Source organism: Aulonocara stuartgranti, assembly GCF_965226115.1.
Source record: "Aulonocara stuartgranti genome assembly, chromosome: 17".
Taxonomy (NCBI): domain Eukaryota; kingdom Metazoa; phylum Chordata; class Actinopteri; order Cichliformes; family Cichlidae; genus Aulonocara; species Aulonocara stuartgranti.
The window spans coordinates 10,432,146-10,453,277 of NC_138953.1; the positions used below are offsets into that span (position 1 = coordinate 10,432,146).

At 42.2% G+C, this 21,132-nt stretch overlaps 1 protein-coding gene across 1 annotated transcript; it reads left to right on the forward strand.

Moving 5' to 3' along the window:
* The first annotated feature begins 13,801 nt into the window (after positions 1 to 13,801).
* Positions 13,802 to 21,027, forward strand: LOC309692859 (uncharacterized protein). Its single transcript, XM_082511700.1, has 2 exons — positions 13,802 to 15,710; positions 16,026 to 21,027. The coding sequence occupies exons 1-2, from the start codon at positions 15,629 to 15,631 to the stop codon at positions 16,415 to 16,417; spliced, it is 474 nt and encodes a 157-aa protein (XP_082367826.1). The 5' UTR covers positions 13,802 to 15,628; the 3' UTR covers positions 16,418 to 21,027.
* The last annotated feature ends 105 nt before the right edge of the window (positions 21,028 to 21,132 follow it).

Consider the following 21,132-nt stretch of genomic DNA (forward strand, 5'->3'; position numbering starts at 1 on the left):
GAAATATGCCAGCATGCAGAATGACAGCCAGCAGTGTTTTTAACTTTTAAGACTCCAGTTTTAAAGCTTATTCACTGCAATAGTTTATTTTCATGTACGTACGTATACACTGAATATTGAGCTTCTTCCATTTCTCAGCTGTGCATTTAATCAAGGCTTGTCCTTCTAGTTAAGCACTGATAAGTTACTTTACAGTCAGATTCAGTATTCCCTATAATAAGGAGTTAGTAGTAACTCAATGGTCATAAACGTATTTGTCCCTTGTATTCATGATCCAAGCTCTAGTGCTGTGTAAAAGTAAATATAAACAGAATGCAATGATTTAAAAATTTCATAAACCCAGATTTTTTCACAATAAAACATAAAACATTTGTCTTAGATATCCTATACAATCTTCCTTTAAGACTGCTTTGTCAAACAAACTGCCAATTCTGATTCAAACAGCCCACTGAACAACTGATATTACTTATGATCTCTCCTTTTGATATATATCCTGCTGTTATGCTCAGAAAGTGGTTAGCACTCATTGTAACTAATGATAAACTGTGTTGGACAGGTATCAAATTTATGTTTGAGATTTCTAATTAATTCCCTCCTCACAAAGGAAACGTTGCTGCTGCAATTATCTGCTTTATTTTAGGACGGAAGTGACGGACAAGGTAAGCGACTCATGTTGTAACTGACGTCAGACGCCGGAGATTTTGGCGGAAAATTAAAGCAAATGGTAGTTTAGATTTGAACAAATTCATTTAAGCTTCAGCATTACCAAATACACTTATCAATTGTCTTATAACTAACACTATTTGTCTAAATAATCTCCAACACCCTGGAGAACAACGAGGAGAGTTTAGAGACTCTCCAAGATTATATTGATCAGTGCTTTCAGGATCTCGTGATGAAGAAGACCCCGTGTGCAGCTTCCCCGGCCAAACCTGAGACGCCGTCGTCGAAAAGACAACGCCCGGCAGATTCCCCCGGCTCAACATCGCCAGCCGGCAAAGATATTGCCGACATATTGGAGTCAATCGACAAGCGATTGTCCAGTTTCGACGCAAGGCTGTCCTTGGTGGAGATTCTTCACCGAGAATTTAAATGCTTGCGAGAATCCCTGGAGTACAGCCAGCAGCAGGTGGAAACGCTTGCTGCTGAAAATGCCACGCTAAGGGAGTCGGTGAAATGTCTCACAGATAATGTTACCCAGCTCAATAGAGAAAATAAAAAAATAAAAGAAACAGTTATCGATCTACAAGCTCGTAGCATGCGTGATAATCTGGTATTTTCTGGTATTCCAGAAGCCGCTGGAGAGGACGCGGAGACCACGGTAAAAAGCTTCATCAAAACCCACCTGAAGCTGCCGGAGGACACTGTGAAGAACATCGTCTTCGATCGGGTACATCGCCTCGGCCCCATTCGGGCTACGGCCGGGAGACCACGTCCTATCGTGGCCAAATTCGGCCACTTCAAACAAAAGCAACATGTGAAAAGCCGCGGCAGGGAATTAAAAGGAACGGACTTCAGCGTGAACGACCAGTTCCCCAAAGAGATCTTGGAACGACGCAGGGTCCTCTTCCCAATCCGACGCGGCTTCATCCAGAAGGGCTCCCGCGCTGTCATCGCTGTGGACCGGCTGTACGTGGACGGACAGCTCCACCGCGACCCCAACATCACTCCGTGGCTGTATTAACCTCACACCAGATAAGAATCAGCTGCACCATTTCCCTATCCACTCACACTAACTTGCATTAACATCTGTTTAACTTACCAGCATCAAATCGCATCTTAAAGTGTGATTTCATAGCAGAATTAACACCGTCACTCTCCGTCAGTGATTTAATTGGAATGTTTACGTTTTGTTTTGTGTTTTTTTTTTCTTCTCGTTTTTTTCCCTCTCTTTCCCCCCCTCTTGGTTTTATACTGCTCACCCCTGTCCTTGGTTTCTTTCTTTATTCCTTTCACTGCCTCGATCACCTGCTACGACACTCATCCACAAACATCCTTTATTTCGACACATACGCACCATGCGCTCAACGGCAGCACATTTACATCAGTCAGACAGCGCACACAGTCGTTTAGGATACACACACTTAAGCCAAGCCTACTCATATTAGTAACTATGCATACACAAAGTCAGACTCAGGGAGCATCTCGCCACACATTTTTTCTCTCTCTCCTTCTCTTTATTTATGAACAAGTGACATATTCTCTCCACCTGTCTAAGCGACGCACACAGCATACATCCCTAGTTATACACAAACATCTATGGGTACACTGAGGTTCATTACATGGAATATAAATGGAGCTGGCTCCAGAGTAAAGAGGTTAAAAATATTTAACCAACTCAAAAAACTACAGGCAGATGTTGTCCTTTTACAAGAGACCCACAGACCTCTTAGAGGTTCGAATGAACTTAAAACACCTGAGTTTCCTAATGTGTTCTCAGCTTGTTATAATTCTAGACAAAGGGGAGTAGCAATTTTAATACATAAAAATATTAATTTCACAGTACTCGATACAGTTATAGATCCAGAGGGCAGATTCTTAATCATTAAACTATCTATACTTGATAAAAAAAAAGCTATGTATTGTAAGTGTATATGGTCCAAATGTTGATGATCCCTCATTCTTTCACGGTTTTTTCAGTGCACTCTCTGAACACTTAGATGGCACACTTGTTCTTGGAGGCGACCTCAACCTTGGACTAAATGAAGACATGGATAGGCTCAATACAGCGGGAACTCAGCGTAATTGGCAGTCCACAAATATAATCAAACAGTATATGAGCGACTTTGGTCTTTGCGATGCATGGCGCTCCCTTCACCCCACCAGTAAGGAATATACTTTTTTCTCACATGTCCATCACTCTTACTCTCGTCTGGATTATTTTTTGGTCAGCAGCTCACTGCTGAACGACATTTCAGACACTGAGATTCATCCTATAGCTGTCAGCGATCATGCTCCTGTATCTTTAACACTAATGCACAAGAATAATACTACGCCAAGAAAAAACTGGAGATTTAATATATCACTACTTAAAGATGAAGACTTTATTAAATATTTTAAAAAAGAGTGGACTTCATATTTGGACTATAATGACACTCCCGAAACATCAGCTTCTGTTCTATGGGAAGCAGGGAAAGCTGTGATGAGGTAAAATAATTTCTTTCTCATCACATAAAAAGAAAAAAGAAAACAAAAATATTCAGGAATTAGAAAAAAACATCAAATCACTAGAAGAGGCCTACGCATCCCACCAAGATCAGGAAACATTGAACAAAATACGCAAAACAAAACTAGAATTAAATGAGATAATTGATAAAAAAACAAAATTCTTAGTACAAAGACTACGCCTACAAAATTATGAACATGGTAATAAATCCGGTCAATTTCTAGCAAACCAGCTAAAAATAAATAAAGAAAAAACAACTATATGTGCTGTTCAAGATTCATCTGGGAACACAATATATGATCCGATACAAATAAACAACATTTTCAGGGATTTCTATAAAACGTTGTATTCACCACAAATAAACCCAAAAAGAAATTGATCAGTTTTTGGACAACATAACTCTTCCAAAATTATTGGACACTCAAGCAATGGCACTGGATTCACCATTGACACCAGGTGAACTCCAGGAAGCTCTGATAAGTATGCCCAATAATAAGGCTCCAGGTCCAGACGGCTTTCCTGCAGAATTCTACAAAGAATTCTGGTCGATTCTAGCACCAGTTTTCTACAGAACGTTGTTGGAAATTAAAGAAAAGGGCAGACCATCAAATATGAATTCTGCAAACATTAATCTCCTGCTAAAACCAGGCAAAGACCCTGTATATCCCTCAAGCTATCGTCCAATATCCCTTATAAACGTAGACCTTAAAATAATCTGCAAAGCTCTCTCAAAGAGACTGGAGAAAATAACCCCCCTCTTAATTCATCCTGACCAAACTGGTTTCATAAAAGGTAGGCACTCATCAACAAATACACGTAGATTACTTAATTTGATAGACTACTCATACAGTAAAAACCTAGAAACTACAATATTCTCTTTAGACGCAGAAAAAGCATTCGACAGAGTTAACTGGAAATTTCTATTTGCAACTTTACACAAATTTGGTTTTGGATCCTCTTTCATAAACTGGTTAAAAATATTATATAATTCCCCAACAGCTTGTGTTAGAACAAATGACCAGACATCCTCCAGCTTCTGTCTCTTGAGGGGCACCAGGCAGGGATGCCCACTCTCCCCTTCACTGTTTGCAATTTTTATTGAACCACTAGCAGCAGCAATTAGACAGAATTCAGTAATTAAGGGCATAAAATGCAAGAACGTGGAACATAAAATCAGCCTTTATGCGGATGATGTGTTACTCTTTCTCCAAAATTCACAAACCAATATCTCTGGGGTGATTGAATTGATAAACTCTTTTGCAAGAATATCAGATTACTCAATTAACTGGTCAAAATCTACAGTTCTACCGATTAATTGCTCCCTCCATAATTCCTCTTCTACACCACTGCAATCGGGAAATATAAAATATTTAGGTATTAATGTTTCTCCCAAGCTTGCAGATCTAACTAAATTAAACCATATCCCACTTTTAAAGAAGGTAGAAGATGATCTGGCTAGATGGAAATGTCTACCCATATCACTCATGGGAAGGGTTGCCGCTATAAAAATGATGGTCTTACCAAAAATAAATTATTTATTCTCAATGATCCCAACTAAACCGCCACAAGATTGGTTCAGATCTCTAGATTCATGTATGTCCAAATTCCTTTGGAAAAATAAACCCCCACATATAAGCTTAAAAACACTACAAAAGACCAAGGATAAAGGAGGACTAGAACTGCCTAACTTTCAGCACTACTTCTTAGCCAACAGGCTTCAGTTTATCTCAGGATGGCTAAAACATACCCTCTTAGATGAACCTTGGCTAGATGTAGAACAAGCACTTTGCAATAATCTAGAGATCTCAGACCTACCATTTATCAGCTCAAACATCCAACGACATGAATGCTTTAAAAGCATCAACATCAGCGCTTCTCTGACAGCATGGTGGGAGTTTCTAAAATTGACAGCGTCTTCATTAATCCCATGCAAACGTACACCTATCTGGAACAACCCTGACATATTACAAAACAATAATATGATAAACTTTTCAGATTGGAGTGGTAAAGGAATCAAATATTTAGAACATATACTAGAAGGAACAGAATTTATTTCATTTGACAGACTAGTTACACAATATGGGATCAACAAGAAAAGATTTTTAGAATATCAACAAATTAAATCCATAGTAAAAAAGAAATTTAAACCGGGTCAAGTTGAACTACAAACACCACCAAGTGTGGTTCAATTTCTTACTCTTAAAACCCCCAAATTACTATCCAAAATATACAGAATGCTTTCTAAAACAGATGAATCAATATCACTTCCTATTGCAAAATGGGAAGCGGATTTATCAGTTAACTTAGACCTAAACTTCTGGTCTCAGATTTGCTTAAAAACCTTTCATCTAATTAGAAATCCCAGTCTTCAATTAATTCAATACAAAATATTACATAGAGTGCACTATACAGGTCATCGGATGTTCAAGATGGGCTTTACGTCTACCAACAACTGCTCACACTGCCAAACCAATTCACCGGACAATTATATCCACGCTCTTTGGTTCTGTCCACCAGTTCAGAAGTTTTGGCGCGAGATATGTGAAGACTTATCGAAGTGTCTGAAATGTAACATTCCAACTTCCCCCTTAGTGTGTTTGTTGGGCAGCTTAGATAATGTCACTTCAGAAAAGAATATTGCCCATATGGTTTTCACTGCCCTATGCATAGCCAAGAAAACAGTCCTCATGAACTGGAAAAATAAAAATAATCTTAACTCTAACCAATATAGAAATTATCTATTAGATTACATTAGTCTTGATACAGCCTCTGCCACCACATCAGATCAATTGCTCTGGGCTCCTTTGATCAGCTCCATCACCTAGTGGGGGTGGGGGGTCATAGTTTGGTCCCGCCTTCACTGTTGTGATTGGTGTGGGGGTAGGGACAGGCTTAGGGCGTCGGGGGGTTCCCCGGAGGCATTTTCCTTGGGGGGCTTAACCCGGGGTAGCGGTCATGTCCTGTTAGGGGCTCTGTTGGCTCTCAGGTGACTGTTTCCTCGCGGCTGCGTGCAGCGGGACTAGGGGAGGGTCTGTGCTGACGGACGTGGGTTACTGACCTGGTAGCCTGGCTGCCCCTGGGTGGGTCCGGGATGGGCGTGAGGTTCTGGGGGCGCTCCGTCTCTGGGCCGGGGCCCGGGCCGGGCCTCGGGGGCTTGGGTCCTGGTTGGTGTGTTGCCGGGGTTGTGGGCGGGTGGGTGCATGGGGGCCCAGCCCTGGAGCAGGGTGCCGCCGGTGCATCGAGCCACCTGGGGGGCTCTTCAACTGGTGGGGAAGATTGTCACATCTTGCAGGAGCTTTCCTCTCCTCAGGGGCTCTCTCTACAGGAGGGGGAGATACAGGAGAGGTGGAGGAAGATCTCAGCCTGGGTGTTTATTGTCTTATGTAGTCTGGAAGAAGAGTGGATGGTGGGGTGGGTGCAGTTTTCTCTGTGGTGGGGTTGGGTAGACTGTCCTGGGCTCTGTGGGGCCGGGAGGCGCTGCTGCGCTGGGCCCCGGTCTGGATGGGCCTGGGCCCCCTTTCCCTGGTGGGTCGCGGAGTATGGGGGTACCTACTGGGGTCAGCGGGGGAGCTGGCCCCAGGGAGGGGTCACTTGCCCCTCCCTTCCTTCCCTCCCCATCTCCAGCTGCCTCCCTCTTCCCGCTCCATCACAACCACCCACATGCAGGACCTTGGAGGACCTTGGAGTAGGGGTATGTCACCAGGGTGCAGAGGAGGCCACCCCCGTCCCCTTCTGGCTGCCCCTGCCTCAATTTTATCCCACAACTTAGACATTGACATTACTCACACTCTCATTACACATACATATAGGATCTTGGGGGTGGGCACGATACACGGAATCCAAAGTACCATCAGGGTGTACACCCCACCCCTGGCGTCGTTGCCCACCTCTCAATGTTAAATACACGTAGACATTGAGGGCCAGCAGGAGGGACCATGCGCTTACCTGCTGCTCTCTGGCAGGTAGCTCCATGCCCTCCTGGGTTTTAAATGCACCTTAGAACACACATGCATCAACACTACAATGAGCGGGTGGAGGGAGGTTTGGAGTCTTCTCTCACCCCCATTCTCTGCGACCTGCTGGAGCAGGGGGGCTAGGAGGAGGAGTTGGCCGTCCGACTGCGGTCTGGAGTGTGGGGCCTCCCTGCTGCTGCGGAGTCGGGGCGGTCTGCCTCCCCCCACCGCAGGGAAAAGGGTAACACCACCTGGGTCTGGGTGCAGTTCCCCCCCTCCAGGGGCAAGGGTACCTAGACCCGGTTTGTAGAGTACGCTTGGGGAGTGTGATCGTGTGTACAGCGTCTCTTTATGTCTGTCTTCACGTTGGTTGAGTGTGGAGTAAGTGTATATGAGAGCATGAGGGTGGGAATGGATGTTTGTATATGTGTGTGCCTGTATTTCTGTGTCTATATGTCAGGTTGGGTGTCAGGCGCCACCTCTCTGGGGACATCTTAGGCCCTCCAAGGTATGGAGGCCTATCTCCCCCTACCACCACTTCCCCTGCCAGTGGCGGACTCCCTCAGACGTCGGTGCGTTGGTGGTTCTTTGTGTCCGGGGATGGGCGTCCAGGTACACACCAGCTCACTCCTTGGCGGCCGCTTATCGGGGCCTGCAGCCTGGGGCTCGCTCGGGCCACTTCGGAGGTGGGGTGCCCCCGGCCTCTCGGCCTGGGGCTCGGTCACTCAGGCATGGCTGGCTGCCGGCGGAGCTCACGGGCGCGTCACTGCAACTCCCCCTGGCTTCTGCTCCGCGGCTGCTGAGTGAGCCCTCATCTGGGAATCTCCTCAGCTCTTTCTGGGACAGTGGCGCGGCTGCCCCTCTGTTGGTCTTCCTTGGTCTCTTGTGTTCTGGGGGCCTCTGGATGTCTGGAGTTTTGATCTCCTCCATACCTGCTTCATGCCCTGGAGGACGGGGCTGTGGCCCCCCACACCCTCTAGCAGATCATTACATGAAGGAACCTTTTAAAAACAAGCGCGTCCATGCTCACAGGTGTACACACAGGTGATCACACCCACAAACTACACCCTTTTTGGCTCCTACCTCAAAGCACACTGTGTTCTGTTGATCTTATGTGCTGCACAATAATGTTTAATATTTAGTATTTACTGTCATATTCCCATATATCATTGTGATGTTGTTTATTCTATTACTCTTGTTCTCTTCTGCTTGTTTTCTTTTTTCTTTCTCAGCAGGTGATCCAGGTGATTGATATATGCATTTTTTATTTCTTTTTTTCTTTTTTTCTGCTCATTCTGTTGGTTTTTGTTTTTTGCCCTTCTCCCCCGTCCCTCTTCTCAGCTGTTTCTCTTTCCCTCTTTCTTTCTCCCCTTCTTTCCCCCAGTCAAGTCTGTCCCGTATTCAGTAAGTGAAAATAAAATAAACAATAAAAGGTGAATCAAATGGACCATTACGGCAAGGCTGGGATGGTCAATTTGGTAAAGTAAATCCGTTGGGCATCTTTCTTTGCCTTTAGACAACAATTCTGATGGCAAAAGAGCCAAACGGGACAGGCCAAAAAAAAATAAAAATAATAATATCTGCTTTATTTGTTTATTCAAATACTGCCATCTCCCACATCTAACTCATTCAAATCCCATTCTTCTAATTCTTCTTATTTTTATTATGAATAATAATTCCTAATGATGTTTTTTTTGTTCAAGGTCAGCTAAGTAAAAGCTGCGGTGCCCTTGTGCTCGAACACCGAATAAATAGTCCCTACCTTGCAACAATTAGCTTTATCAAGAAAAGCAGTATATCACAAATGAATGTGAACAATCACATTTATCCTGAACATTCTTACCTCTACATTCGTTAGAGCCATGCAGGCCATCTTCCCTAAAGATTGGAGTGAAACTTCCTTCAGAACCTCTCTTGCATTTATACTGGACACTATTATCTTTCTTTTATCCCAACTAAATTTTCACAATAATATTGTGAGTAGACTGGCTCTAATATGGTGCATTTCTTCTCTATGTGAGCACTCAGTATACTTAATATAACATGCATCGTTCATTTATTGACAGACAAGTTTTGAAAAGATGTGCAGTTATTCACAAGATTTTTTAAATTATATTTTTGCAAATACATGAAATGAAAGAAATAAAAGCAGAATTTGAAGAAAAACAAGCTACACCTCATAATACCTTGACAAAGTGGATTTGGTTTCCATCCATCTCTGGTGCATGTGGCCCAGGGAGCGCCATCTGTACTCCTGTAGTCTGATCCACATGTGTAACTGACAGAGTCGCCCAGTCTTTGTTGTTGCCCAGAATCACCCCAGTAATCCAAATACAGAGCTTGTGGATGGCTACATGTAACCTCTAGAAAGAGATATAGACTAACTAATAGGGGCAGATCATCTTCATGTATAAATGAACCGCTGCAAAGCAAGAAACCTTAACCTTGAAATATGTGTATAAAGCAGATGCAGTTTTATACCTTCACACACTGGTCTGATAGTCCAGTCTCCGTCATTTTTGCAAGTAGTCTCAGCGAAGGTGGTCTGAGTGTTCAGAATCCAGTATGCCTCCCCACATGTAACTCTTATCTTCTCACCGGGAGAAAACACACTTCTATAAGCAGGTTCATATGTGGTTCCTCTGAGTGGTGGAAGTGTCAGTTGACATTTTATTTCTGAAATTGTTGAAAGATGAGGCATTTTGACCATTAGTATGTTATAATAAAAGATGCAGTTTGTTAAATGAGATTTGAAGGGCAATTGTGAGTGTGACAGGAACAAACACACAGACACACACACACACACACACGCACAATATAAACAAATTCCCCTCTTGCCCCCACGGTCATCTACTAAAGGCCTGGGTACTTGAGGGTCCTGCTCAGTGTCTTAGCTGTTCCTAGGACTGCGCGCTTCTAGACAGAGATCTCAGATGTTGTTCCTTGGATATGCTTGAGCCACTCGGCCAGCTATGGGGTCACTGCAGTGAGTGCTCTGATTACCGCTGGGACCACTGTTACCTTCACCCTCCACATCTTCTTGAGCTCTTCTCTGAGACCTCAGTACTTCTCCATCTACTTGTGTTCTTTCTTCTTGATGTTGCTGTCGTTCGGTATAGCTACATCTATTACTACAGCCGTCTTTCTCTGATTGTCCACTGCTACTATATCTGGTTGGTTAGCCATCACTAGTTTGTCTGTCTGTATCTGGAGGTCCCAGAAGCAGCTGGTTCATTTGTGCTGCCAGATGCTCATGGAGTGCCGTCAGCTTTTTCAGCAAGTAGGCATGAATCATGTTGGGGCCTGGTGAAGTCCAACTCTTCATTCTGGAGTTCTTCTCATGGATATTTACCTCTGTAATGATTACTGGACCCTGTTCAAGGAGGTTGCTGTGGTCTGTTCTTAGATCCACTAGCCACTGAGCATTGCTGTTATGGGTTGCATCTTGCTCCCATATGCTCTTCCAGTACTGCTTTCTATCTCTCGGTTATGATTCTTCTGGCCAACACTGTGAACTTGGCAGTTCCCAAGGCCTCCTGTCTGCCACAAGAAAGATGATCACATCACATGCCTGAAACCTCCAGGGTGTGTCGCTCCTCCTGTCGCCCACCTGGAAACAGTGTTTACATTGCAATCTGCCTTTCATGGCTCTTTGGCCAGCATCTGTGACATTCAGTAGTAGCCTCATTGTTTTGACACACAAAACAAAACAAATAGCAGCAACCACACTACACACTCTAAACACATTAAATATTAAAAAACTGTTAAAATTGCTGTTCTCTCATTCACTGGCAAAAATGATTTATTATAATTCTGGTTTTACTTGGCCGATCAACACATTTTAAAAATTGGTATGCAGTTTGAAGTCCTCGCTTTTGACACAGGGTGAAATAAAAACTCAGCAATTGTGGGTCTTGCTGCCATATATTCTTAAATCAATCATGTGATTTAGACGCACCAGCATGTCTGGCAACTAGTGGGTTAAATGACTAAAATCCTTCCAGGTTTTCATGAGTTTTGCTTTCAGCCTTTTTCTCCATGGAGGCCGGCGTCTACATGAAAGTTTTATGTGGTTCTATTAAATTAAATAACGTGCATCGCCACTTTTGATTATAAATATTAAACATAAACAATAAAAATAAGAATCTATGTCAGCTGTATGATGTGATGACGTCTTTCATTTTGCATAAAACTATTCTTAAACAAATGTTGTTTCTGACACAACTCCAAAAAGGATTTGTGTCTTCTCCTGGGAGAGCTGAGTGAATGTGCAAAGCACTGCATTAAAATGAATAAATGTGTCATTGACTAATTAAAAGGCTGATTTCAATCCACTGTTTAAACATCTGTTTGTTACTGTAAACTATTATTAAGACAGAAACTAGTAATAAGACTTTCTTACCATTCTGCTGTAAAGATTCATTTGGATTCAGCCACAGGAGAAAAAGCCAAGAAAGGCCAAAGAGTCTCATTATTCAAATCAGGGATTGCTGTGTTCAGGAAATACTGCCTAAGAAGTCATTCACCTCCACACTTACACAGACTGAACTTTTTTACCACATGAATATGTGCATGCTGTGAAACTTACTCAGGGACACTGGCATTTAACCCTTCCACCTGACACACACACACACACACGCACGCATGCACGCACACACACACACACACACACACACACACACACACACACACACACACAGTGTATTGTTAAAATCAATTATTCAGATTTATGTCTGTTTTCAATTGTTGGGTATAAATATAAGTATACTAAAATGTTTAATATTTATATCAATAAGTATTAGACAAAGTTATAGCACACTGCTGGCACACACAGAGTTGTTCTGCAATTTTTATGTGATTTGTTTACCATTGTCCTTGTCATTCATTTACATGTTTGTTCACGCAGCTCATGTCACTTCCAGTTAAGAAAAATCTTTAGTGGAAAGAGGACAAGGTGATTACATCAATAAATTTCCAAAAGAAAAGAGAAAAAAGACACATGCTCCATCCTCCTACTTTTTATTATATGGAAAATAATAATAATTATTTTTCAAAATAAATAATTGACAATTCAAATAATGAAACTGGCATTTAAACGGTTAAAATCCTGAAATACTGACTGAATGGTTTATCATTTGATAAGGGGTCAACTTTATTAGGTGAAGCAGAAAAGATATTGATCTATGAGTATTTTATGGCAGATTTTGTATAGATCTGCGTGAGGATAGAGCCAGAGATTTGAATGTGTTTTTCAACAGATTTGACACTGCAGTGAATGCTTACCCCTTCTGACTTACCTGTAGCCAGCCTACAATCCACAGGTACACTACACTCTCCCTCTCTCCACCTTGCACCATAGCCTCCTGTGAAAGTCCTGAGACCCCTCCCCCACCTATCACTTTCACTCATGCCCAGGTTTAAAGACAAATGAGAAGACTCCACTCAGGCAAGTCTAAGTAGGGTGAGTCCCTGTGTGCTCACGGCCCGTGCCCCCCAGCTTTGTGGAGTCTTTGATAAACTTTTCATGATGCCAACAGACTCAATAAATATAAATAATAAATATCTCATAATTAGCTTCACATATTTGTGTTTTATACTTTATTGCACATAGTTAATCATTGTAGAGTAGTATTAGAAGTAGATTGCTACACTCAGATACTAACAGACACAAATAGAGAGGAGCTCCCTTCTCTAACGAATTTGCGGGTTAGGGTCTGTCTCACTAGTGAAGGCGCCAGAAGGTAAAGATGGTCATAAATTTTGGGATTGGAGAAGCTCTTTCTCTCTTTCTGCAAGTCTGACCGAAAGCCACTTGAAGTGGCATCTCCAAATAAGGAGATGCTCAGAAAATTGCAGAAGAAGAAATGTGAGCCGACATCAGACCTAAGGCCACCCTAAACTGTTTCGACCAATCATGTTAACATTATCCTTATCAAACATAATAAAAAAATGTTTACTGCCTGGGTGCAGCAGCCCTTTGTCTCTGAGCCGGAGAGAGGAGGTCTATAGCGCCATGTAAAACCAGTTTTTGATAATAAATTGCGAAAACTTATAATTGGAGCATATTTGTCTTCTCTCTCACAAAAACCTCTACACATAGTAACCTATACTCGATGGTCACGATAAAGCCATTTTAACCACTGTACGTGGAAAAACTCACAATACATTGGACTAGTCATTAAATTTTCCTAGAAAAACAGTGAGCGGCTGCCTAACTAATCAATTGGTGTTAGCTGCAACGGCGGCCTCTGGAAATTACAACAAGGACTGCACTGGATTCAAGGTTGGAGACTTCGTTCTACAGTTTGCAGCTGCCTGGGAGGAGGCTTGCTGCTTTTCTTCCTGTGTGACAGACAGTGCGGCAGGGAAGAGGACTCCTCTTGGATTTGACCAGATTCCTCCTCAGAAGAGAGGTGCCAGTTTATAATTTTTTTTCAGGGCCACTGGCTCCCCCGACCACAGCGATCCAGGCCTGCAACCATATCGGACGTGGCGATTCTGGGTTGGTTTGTGTGTGTCTGTGTGTGTGGTGGTGGCCCATTAAACTAAAGTGGTGAATTAAATCACAAGTTACTTTGGGACTTTATTCTACTTATTCTATTTTCGAAACTGAAGGTGACTAATTGATTTAATTATTTTTTTGCTTTTTACTCAGTTAACAAATTTAATTCAACTTGAAGATCTTGTTTCAATTGAATGTTTCCTATTCCCAGATAAGTTTTTAGTAAGTAGTTATTGTGTGATTAGAGTGGGAAAAGGGAAACACTGAACTTCCAAGCAAAGTGAGAAAAGCTTCTGAAAAGAAAGGCAACGCCTAAAAAAATTATATGTATATAGAAACAGGAACCGATAACAAAATTAGCAGGTAAGATATAGCGATGGGAATTCCGGCTCGTTTTAGAGAACCGGCTCTTTTTAGTGAGCCGGTTCTCTAAAAAGAGCCAGATGTAACAGTGTTGGCTTCTTAGGGCTCCCAAGCGGCTCTTCAGGTTGTTTTGTTGTTTTAATTAATTTATTATCAACAATAGAATATTATGCACAAAATGAATTACTAATGTAAAAATGTTTTTTATTTATTTATATATGTTTATTATATAAATATGCTTTTATTTATTTACTCCACATAACATAATGAAATACAAAAAACAACTATTTACAGTTAAACTTTGAACTATTTAAATTTTCAGCTTTTTCTTTTAAACAAATTTAAAGTGAAACAACACAAAACACTGGAAACCACAACACAATAAAATATAGATTAAATTATGCAAAGCAAAAAGAAAAAACTGAAGACCCAGATCTTTAATTTAGGTAAAGGTTTGCATTCAGATGCATGATGCTGTAGATACTGCAGCAGAAGCAGCAGCAGCAGCAGCAGTTGCAGTAGACACACTGGCACCTTCATTAATATCACACTCAACTGACTGTGTTTTATCTTCCCATTGCACTGATGGGTGGACAGTTCTCAGGTACCTGTGCAGTTTGTTTGTGAAGCCTATATGATATTCTTTTCTTGTAGACTCTACACTCTGCCTTTGTAATGTCAGCAGAATTGAAATGGTTCCAGATTTTGCATCACTCATTTTCTTTACTATACCTTTCTAATTTAACTCTTCCGGCGCCCCCCGTGTGCGGCAGCCTGTTACAGCAGCTCTGCTCATTCTGAGTTTCTTTCTTTCTTATCTTTTCTTCTCGTAATTTTTTATAACTAACGTATCAGTAATTAGACTCTGCAACCATGTTCTACCGTTTTGTGCTAGTTCTGGTCGTTTTTCTTAGTTTATTTCTACTTTTTTCACGCGTGTCTGGGGACCCAGAGCAGGGATCCTTTGTTTACAGTAAGGATCAGCTGTTAGCGCTGCGTCCCGCAGCAGTACTGCCGGCGGACAGACCCGACATTCCCAGCGAGCTGAGGAGGAAAAGACGGGGGTGTCGTGCTGGGAAGGAGCGCCGTCGCCCGAGAAGGAGACGTTATCGACCATCTCTTCCTTCTGTAATCATTGGAAACGTAAGATCTTTGCCCAATAAGATGGATGAGCTCACGTCGCTAACCTGGTCACAGAGGGAGTACCGGCAATGTAGCATCATGATGCTAACGGAGTCGTGGCTAACACCGCTAACTCCGGACACAAGCGTGACACTACCGGGATTTCAGATGCTGCGAGCGGACAGGACGAGAGAGAGCGGTAAGAGGAAAGGAAAGAGAAAAATCCACCCTCCTCTTTCTTTCTTCTCAACATGTAGCCAGATAGAAGTGACGGAAGGGAACGGTAAGTGACGGAAGTGATGTTGTAGGTGACGTCAGACGCCGGAGATTTTGGCGGAGAAAAAGCAAATGGTAGCATAGAGTTTAACAAAGGTTTTCCAAGCTTCAGTATTACCAAATATACTAATCAATTGTCATATAACTAACAACATCTGTTTTATCATCTCTAACACCCTGGAGGACAACGGGGAGAGTTTAGACGCTCTCCAAGATTACATCGACCGCTGTTTTCAAGATTTAGTAATGCATAAGGCCCAGAGTGCATCTTCCCCGGCCAAAATCGAGACGCCGTCATCGAAGAGAAGTCGCCAGGCAGACTCCCCCGGTACAACATCGCCTGCCGGCAAAGACATCGCAGAAATCCTGGAGTCAATCGACAAGCGATTGTCCAGTTTCGATGCGAGGCTGTCCCTGGTGGAGATTTTACACCGGGAATTTAAATCTCTGAGAGAATCCCTGGAATTCAGCCAGCGGCAGGTGGAAACGCTTGCCGCTGAAAATGCCACGCTACGGGAGTCGGTTAAATCTCTCACCGATAACGTGACCCAGCTAAACATTGAAAATAAAAAAATAAAAGAGTCCGTTATCGATCTACAAGCCCGTAGCATGAGAGATAATCTTGTGTTTTCTGGTATTCCAGAAACTGCCGGAGAGGACGCAGAGGCAACGGTGAAAAACTTCATTAAAATCCACCTGAAGCTGCCGGAGGACACCGTAAAGAACATCGACTTCGATAGAGTACATCGCTTGGGGGGCGCGCGGTCGCGGACCGGGAGACCACGGCCTATTGTGGCCAAATTCAGTCAATTCAAACAGAAGGAACAGGTGAAGAGTCGCGGCAGAGAGCTGAAAGGAACGGACTTCAGCGTGAACGACCAGTTCCCCAAAGAGATCCTGGAACGACGCAAGGTCCTGTTCCCAGTTCGACGTAGCTTCATCCAGAAAGGCTCCCGTGCTGTCATCGCCGTGGACCGGCTCTACGTGGACGGACAGCTTTACCGCGACCTCGGCACCACACCGTGGTTATACTGACTGCACTCCAGATAAGAACCCGCTACACTCTTTTCTTATTCATTCACACTCTCTCCTTTAACATGAGTTTAAGCTAGTAATATCAATATGATGTCATAGCAGATATAACACCGTCACCCTCCGTCATTGCTTTAATTGGAATGTTTCCGTTTCGTTTCTTTTTTTTTTGTTGTCGCTCACAGTTCATGTGGTTTCTTTCTTTCTCTTGTCTTTCACTGCTGTGGTCACCTACTTCCCCACTCACCTACAAACAACACCCTCTATTTCTCCATATTTTCACAACACGATCACGCAAACACATCAGCTCAACGGCAGCACATTCACAACAACCTCACAGCACGCACAGACTTGCAGGACACATAAGCAACCCACGCTTGTTCATATTAGTGAATATTCACACACATAGTCAGACTTATGGAATCTCTCACCACACTTCTTTTTCTCTTTCTATTTACAAACAAGGGATGTTTCCATATTCTCTCCACCTGTCTAAACGAAACACCCAGCATACATCATTAGACATACACGCACAATTAAGGGCATGCTGAGGTTTGTCACATGGAATGTAAATGGAGCTGGCACCAGAGGAAAGAGGTTAAAAATATTTAACCAGCTTAAAAAACTACAGGCAGATGTTGTTTTATTACAAGAAACTCACAAACCTGTCACAGGTTTAAATGAACTTAAAACACCTGAGTTTCCTAACGTGTTTGCAGCCGGTTATAATTCTAGACAACGGGGAGTAGCAATTTTAATACATAAAAATGTTAATTTTACAGTACTCGATACAGTTATAGATCCAGAGGGTAGATTTCTAATTATTAAACTATCAATATTGAACAAAAAACTATGTATTGTTAGTATATATGGTCCAAATGTTGATGAACCCTCATTCTTCCACGTTTTTTTTAGTGCACTCTCTGAACACCTTGATTGCACACTCATTCTTGGCGGTGACCTCAACCTTGGACTAAATGAAGAAATGGATAGGCTCAACACAACAGGAACTCAGCGTAATTGGCAGTGCACAAATATAATCAAACAGTATATGAACGACTTTGGTCTTTGCGATGCATGGCGCTCTCTTCACCCCACCAGTAAGGAATATACTTTTTTCTCGCATGTTCATCACTCTTACTCTCGTCTGGATTATTTTTTGGTCAGCAGCTCACTGCTGTGTGACATTTCAGACACTGAGATTCATCCTATAGCTGTCAGCGATCATGCTCCTGTATCTTTAACACTAATGCACAAGAATAATACTACGCCAAGTAAAAACTGGAGATTTAATATATCACTACTTAAAGATGAAGACTTTATTAAATACTTTAAAAAGGAATGGACTTCATATTTAGACTTTAATGACACTCCCGGAATATCTGCTTCTGTTCTATGGGAAGCAGGGAAAGCTGTGATGAGAGGTAAAATAATTTCTTTCTCATCACACAAAAAGAAAGAAGAAAACAAAAATATTCAGGAATTAGAAAAAAACATCAAATCACTAGAAGAAGCCTACGCGTCCCACCAAGATCAGGAAACATTGAACAAAATATGCAAAACAAAACTAGAATTAAATGAAACTATTAATAAAAAAACACAATTCCTTATACAAAGACTTCGCTTGGAGAATTTTGAACACAGTAACAAATCAGGTCGATTTCTAGCTAACCAGCTAAAAATAAATAAAGAAAAAACAACTATATGTGCTGCTAAAGATTTATCGGGGAACACAATATATGATCCTGGAAGAATAAACAACATTTTTAGGGACTTCTATGAAACTTTATACTCACCACAAATAAACCCATCTAAAAATGAAATTGATCTGTTTCTTGACAACGTAACTCTTCCAAAATTACTAGACAGTCAAGCAATGGAACTGGATTCGCCACTGACGCCAAGTGAACTCCAGGAAGCCCTGATAAGTATGCCCAATAATAAGGCTCCAGGTCCAGACGGCTTCCCTGCAGAATTCTACAAAGAATTCTGGACAATTTTGGCACCAGTATTCCACAGCATGTTGCAGGAAATCGAGGAAAAGGGCAGACTACCACCAAATATGAATTCTGCCAACATTAGTCTCCTGCTAAAACCAGGCAAAGACCCTTTATTTCCCTCAAGCTATCGTCCAATTTCTCTTTTAAATGTAGACCTTAAAATAATCTGCAAAGCTCTCTCAAAGAGATTAGAGAAAATGACCCCCCTCTTAATTCATCCTGACCAAACTGGTTTCATAAAAGGTCGGCACTCCTCAACAAACACTCGTAGATTACTTAATTTAATAGACTACTCATACGATAAAAACATCGAAACCATAATATTATCTCTAGATGCAGAAAAAGCATTTGACAGAGTTAATTGGAAATTTTTATTCGCAACTTTACACAAATTTGGTTTTGGAAACTCTTTCATAAACTGGATAAGAATATTATACAATTCCCCAACGGCTCGTATCAGAACAAATGACCAGACATCCTCCAGCTTCTGTCTCCTTAGGGGCACCAGACAGGGATGCCCACTCTCCCCTTCACTTTTTGCAATTTTTATCGAACCTCTAGCAGCAGCATTTAGACAGGCTACAACAATTAAGGGCATAAAATGTAAGAACATAGAACATAAAATCAGTCTCTATGGGGATGATGTGTTGCTTTTTCTGCAAAACACACAAACCAACCTCTCTGAGGTAATTACTTTAATAAACTGGTTTTCAAGAGTTTCAGATTATTCAATTAACTGGCCAAAATCTACAGTTCTCCCCATTAACTGCTCCTTCCATAATTCTTCCTCTGCCCCACTGCAATCCGGAAATATTAAATATTTAGGTATTAATGTCTCTCCTAAGCTTTCAGACTTAACTAAACTAAACCACATCCCACTTCTAAAGAAAGTAGAAGGCGATCTGACTAGATGGAAATCTTTACCCATATCACTCATGGGAAGGGTCGCCACAATAAAAATGATGATCTTGCCAAAAATAAATTACTTATTTTTGATGATCCCTAACAAACCATCACAAGATTGGTTCAGATCTCTGGATTCATATATTTCCAAATTCCTTTGGAAAGATAAACCCCCGCGTATTAGCTTAAAAACGCTACAAAGAACCAAGGATAGAGGAGGATTAGATCTGCCTAATTTTCACCAATACTTCTTAGCCAACAGGCTTCAGTTCATCTCAGAATGGTTAAAACATACCTTCTTAGTTGAGCCCTGGCTAGATGTTGAACAGGCACTATGCAAGGATCTAGAGATTTCAGACCTACCATTTATTAGCTCAAACATCAAAAGACATGAATGCTTTAAAAGTATCAACATCAGCTTTTCTCTAACAGCATGGTGGGAGTTTCTAAAAATAACGGAGTCTTCATTAATCCCATGCAAACGTACACCTATCTGGAATAACCCTGACATATTACAAAACAATAATATGATTAATTTCCCAGAATGGAGTTGTAAAGCAATTAAATACTTAGAACATATATTAGAGGGAACAGAATTTATTCCATTTGACAGACTAGTTGAACAATATGGGATCAACAAGACAAGGTTTTTAGAATATCAACAAATTAAATCCATAGTAAAAAAGAAATTTAACCTCAGTCAAGTTAAATTACAAACACCACTAAGTGCGGCACATTTTCTTACTCTTAAATCCCCCAAATTATTATCTAAAATATACAGAACACTTTTTAAATTAGATGAATCAATATCCCTTCCTACTGCAAAGTGGGAAGCAGATTTATCAGTCAACCTAGACCAAAACTTCTGGTCTCAGATTTGCTTAAAAACTTTTAAATTAATTAAAAATCCCAGTCTGCAATTAATACAATACAAAATACTTCATAGAGTGCACTATACAGGTCATCGGATGTTCAAGATGGGCTTTACATCTTCCAACAACTGCTCACACTGTCAAGGCAATACACCAGACAATTACATCCACGCTCTTTGGTTCTGTCCACCAGTGCAAAGGTTTTGGCGCGAGATATGTGAAGACTTATCAAAGTGTCTGAAATGTAACATTCCAACTTCCCCCTTAGTGTGTTTGTTGGGCAGCTTAGATAATGTCACTTCAGAAAAGAATATAGCCCATATGATCTTCACTGCCCTATGCATAGCCAAGAAAACAGTCCTCATGAACTGGAAAAATAAAAATAATCTTAATTCTAACCAATATAGAAATTATCTATTAGATTACATTAGTCTTGACACAGCCTCTGCCACCACATTAGATCAATTGCTCTGGGCCCCTTTTATCAGCTCCATCACCTAGTGGGGGTGGGGGGTCATAGTTTGGTCCCGCCTTCACTGTTGTGATTGGTGAGGGGGTAGGGACAGGCTTAGGGCGTCGGGGGGTTCCCCGGAGGCATCTTCCTTGGGGGGCTCAACCCGGGGTAGCGGTCACGTCCGGTTGGGGGCTCTGTTGGCTCTCAGGTGACTGTTTCCTCGCGGCTGCGTGCAGCGGGGCTAGGGGAGGGTCTGTGCTGACGGACGTGGGTTACTGACCTGGCAACCTGGCTGCCCCTGGGTGGGTCCGGGATGGGCGTGAGGTTCTGGGGGCGCTCCGTCTCTGGGCTGGGGCCCGGGCCGGGCCTCGGGGGCTTGGGTCCTGGTTGGTGTGTTGCCGGGGTTGTGGGCGGGTGGGTGCATGGGGGCCCGGCCCTGGAGCAGGGTGCCGCCGGTGCGTCGAGCCGCCTGGGGGGCTCTTCAACTGG

Coding starts and splice junctions, on each gene's coding strand:
- LOC309692859 (XM_082511700.1), top strand. CDS start 15,629: ATGCATAAGGCCCAGAGTGCATCTTCCCCGGCCAAAATCGAGACGCCG. Junction 15,711..16,025: donor TCGCCAGGCAGACTCCCCCG/GTACAACATCGC, acceptor CTGGTATTCCAG/AAACTGCCGGAGAGGACGCA.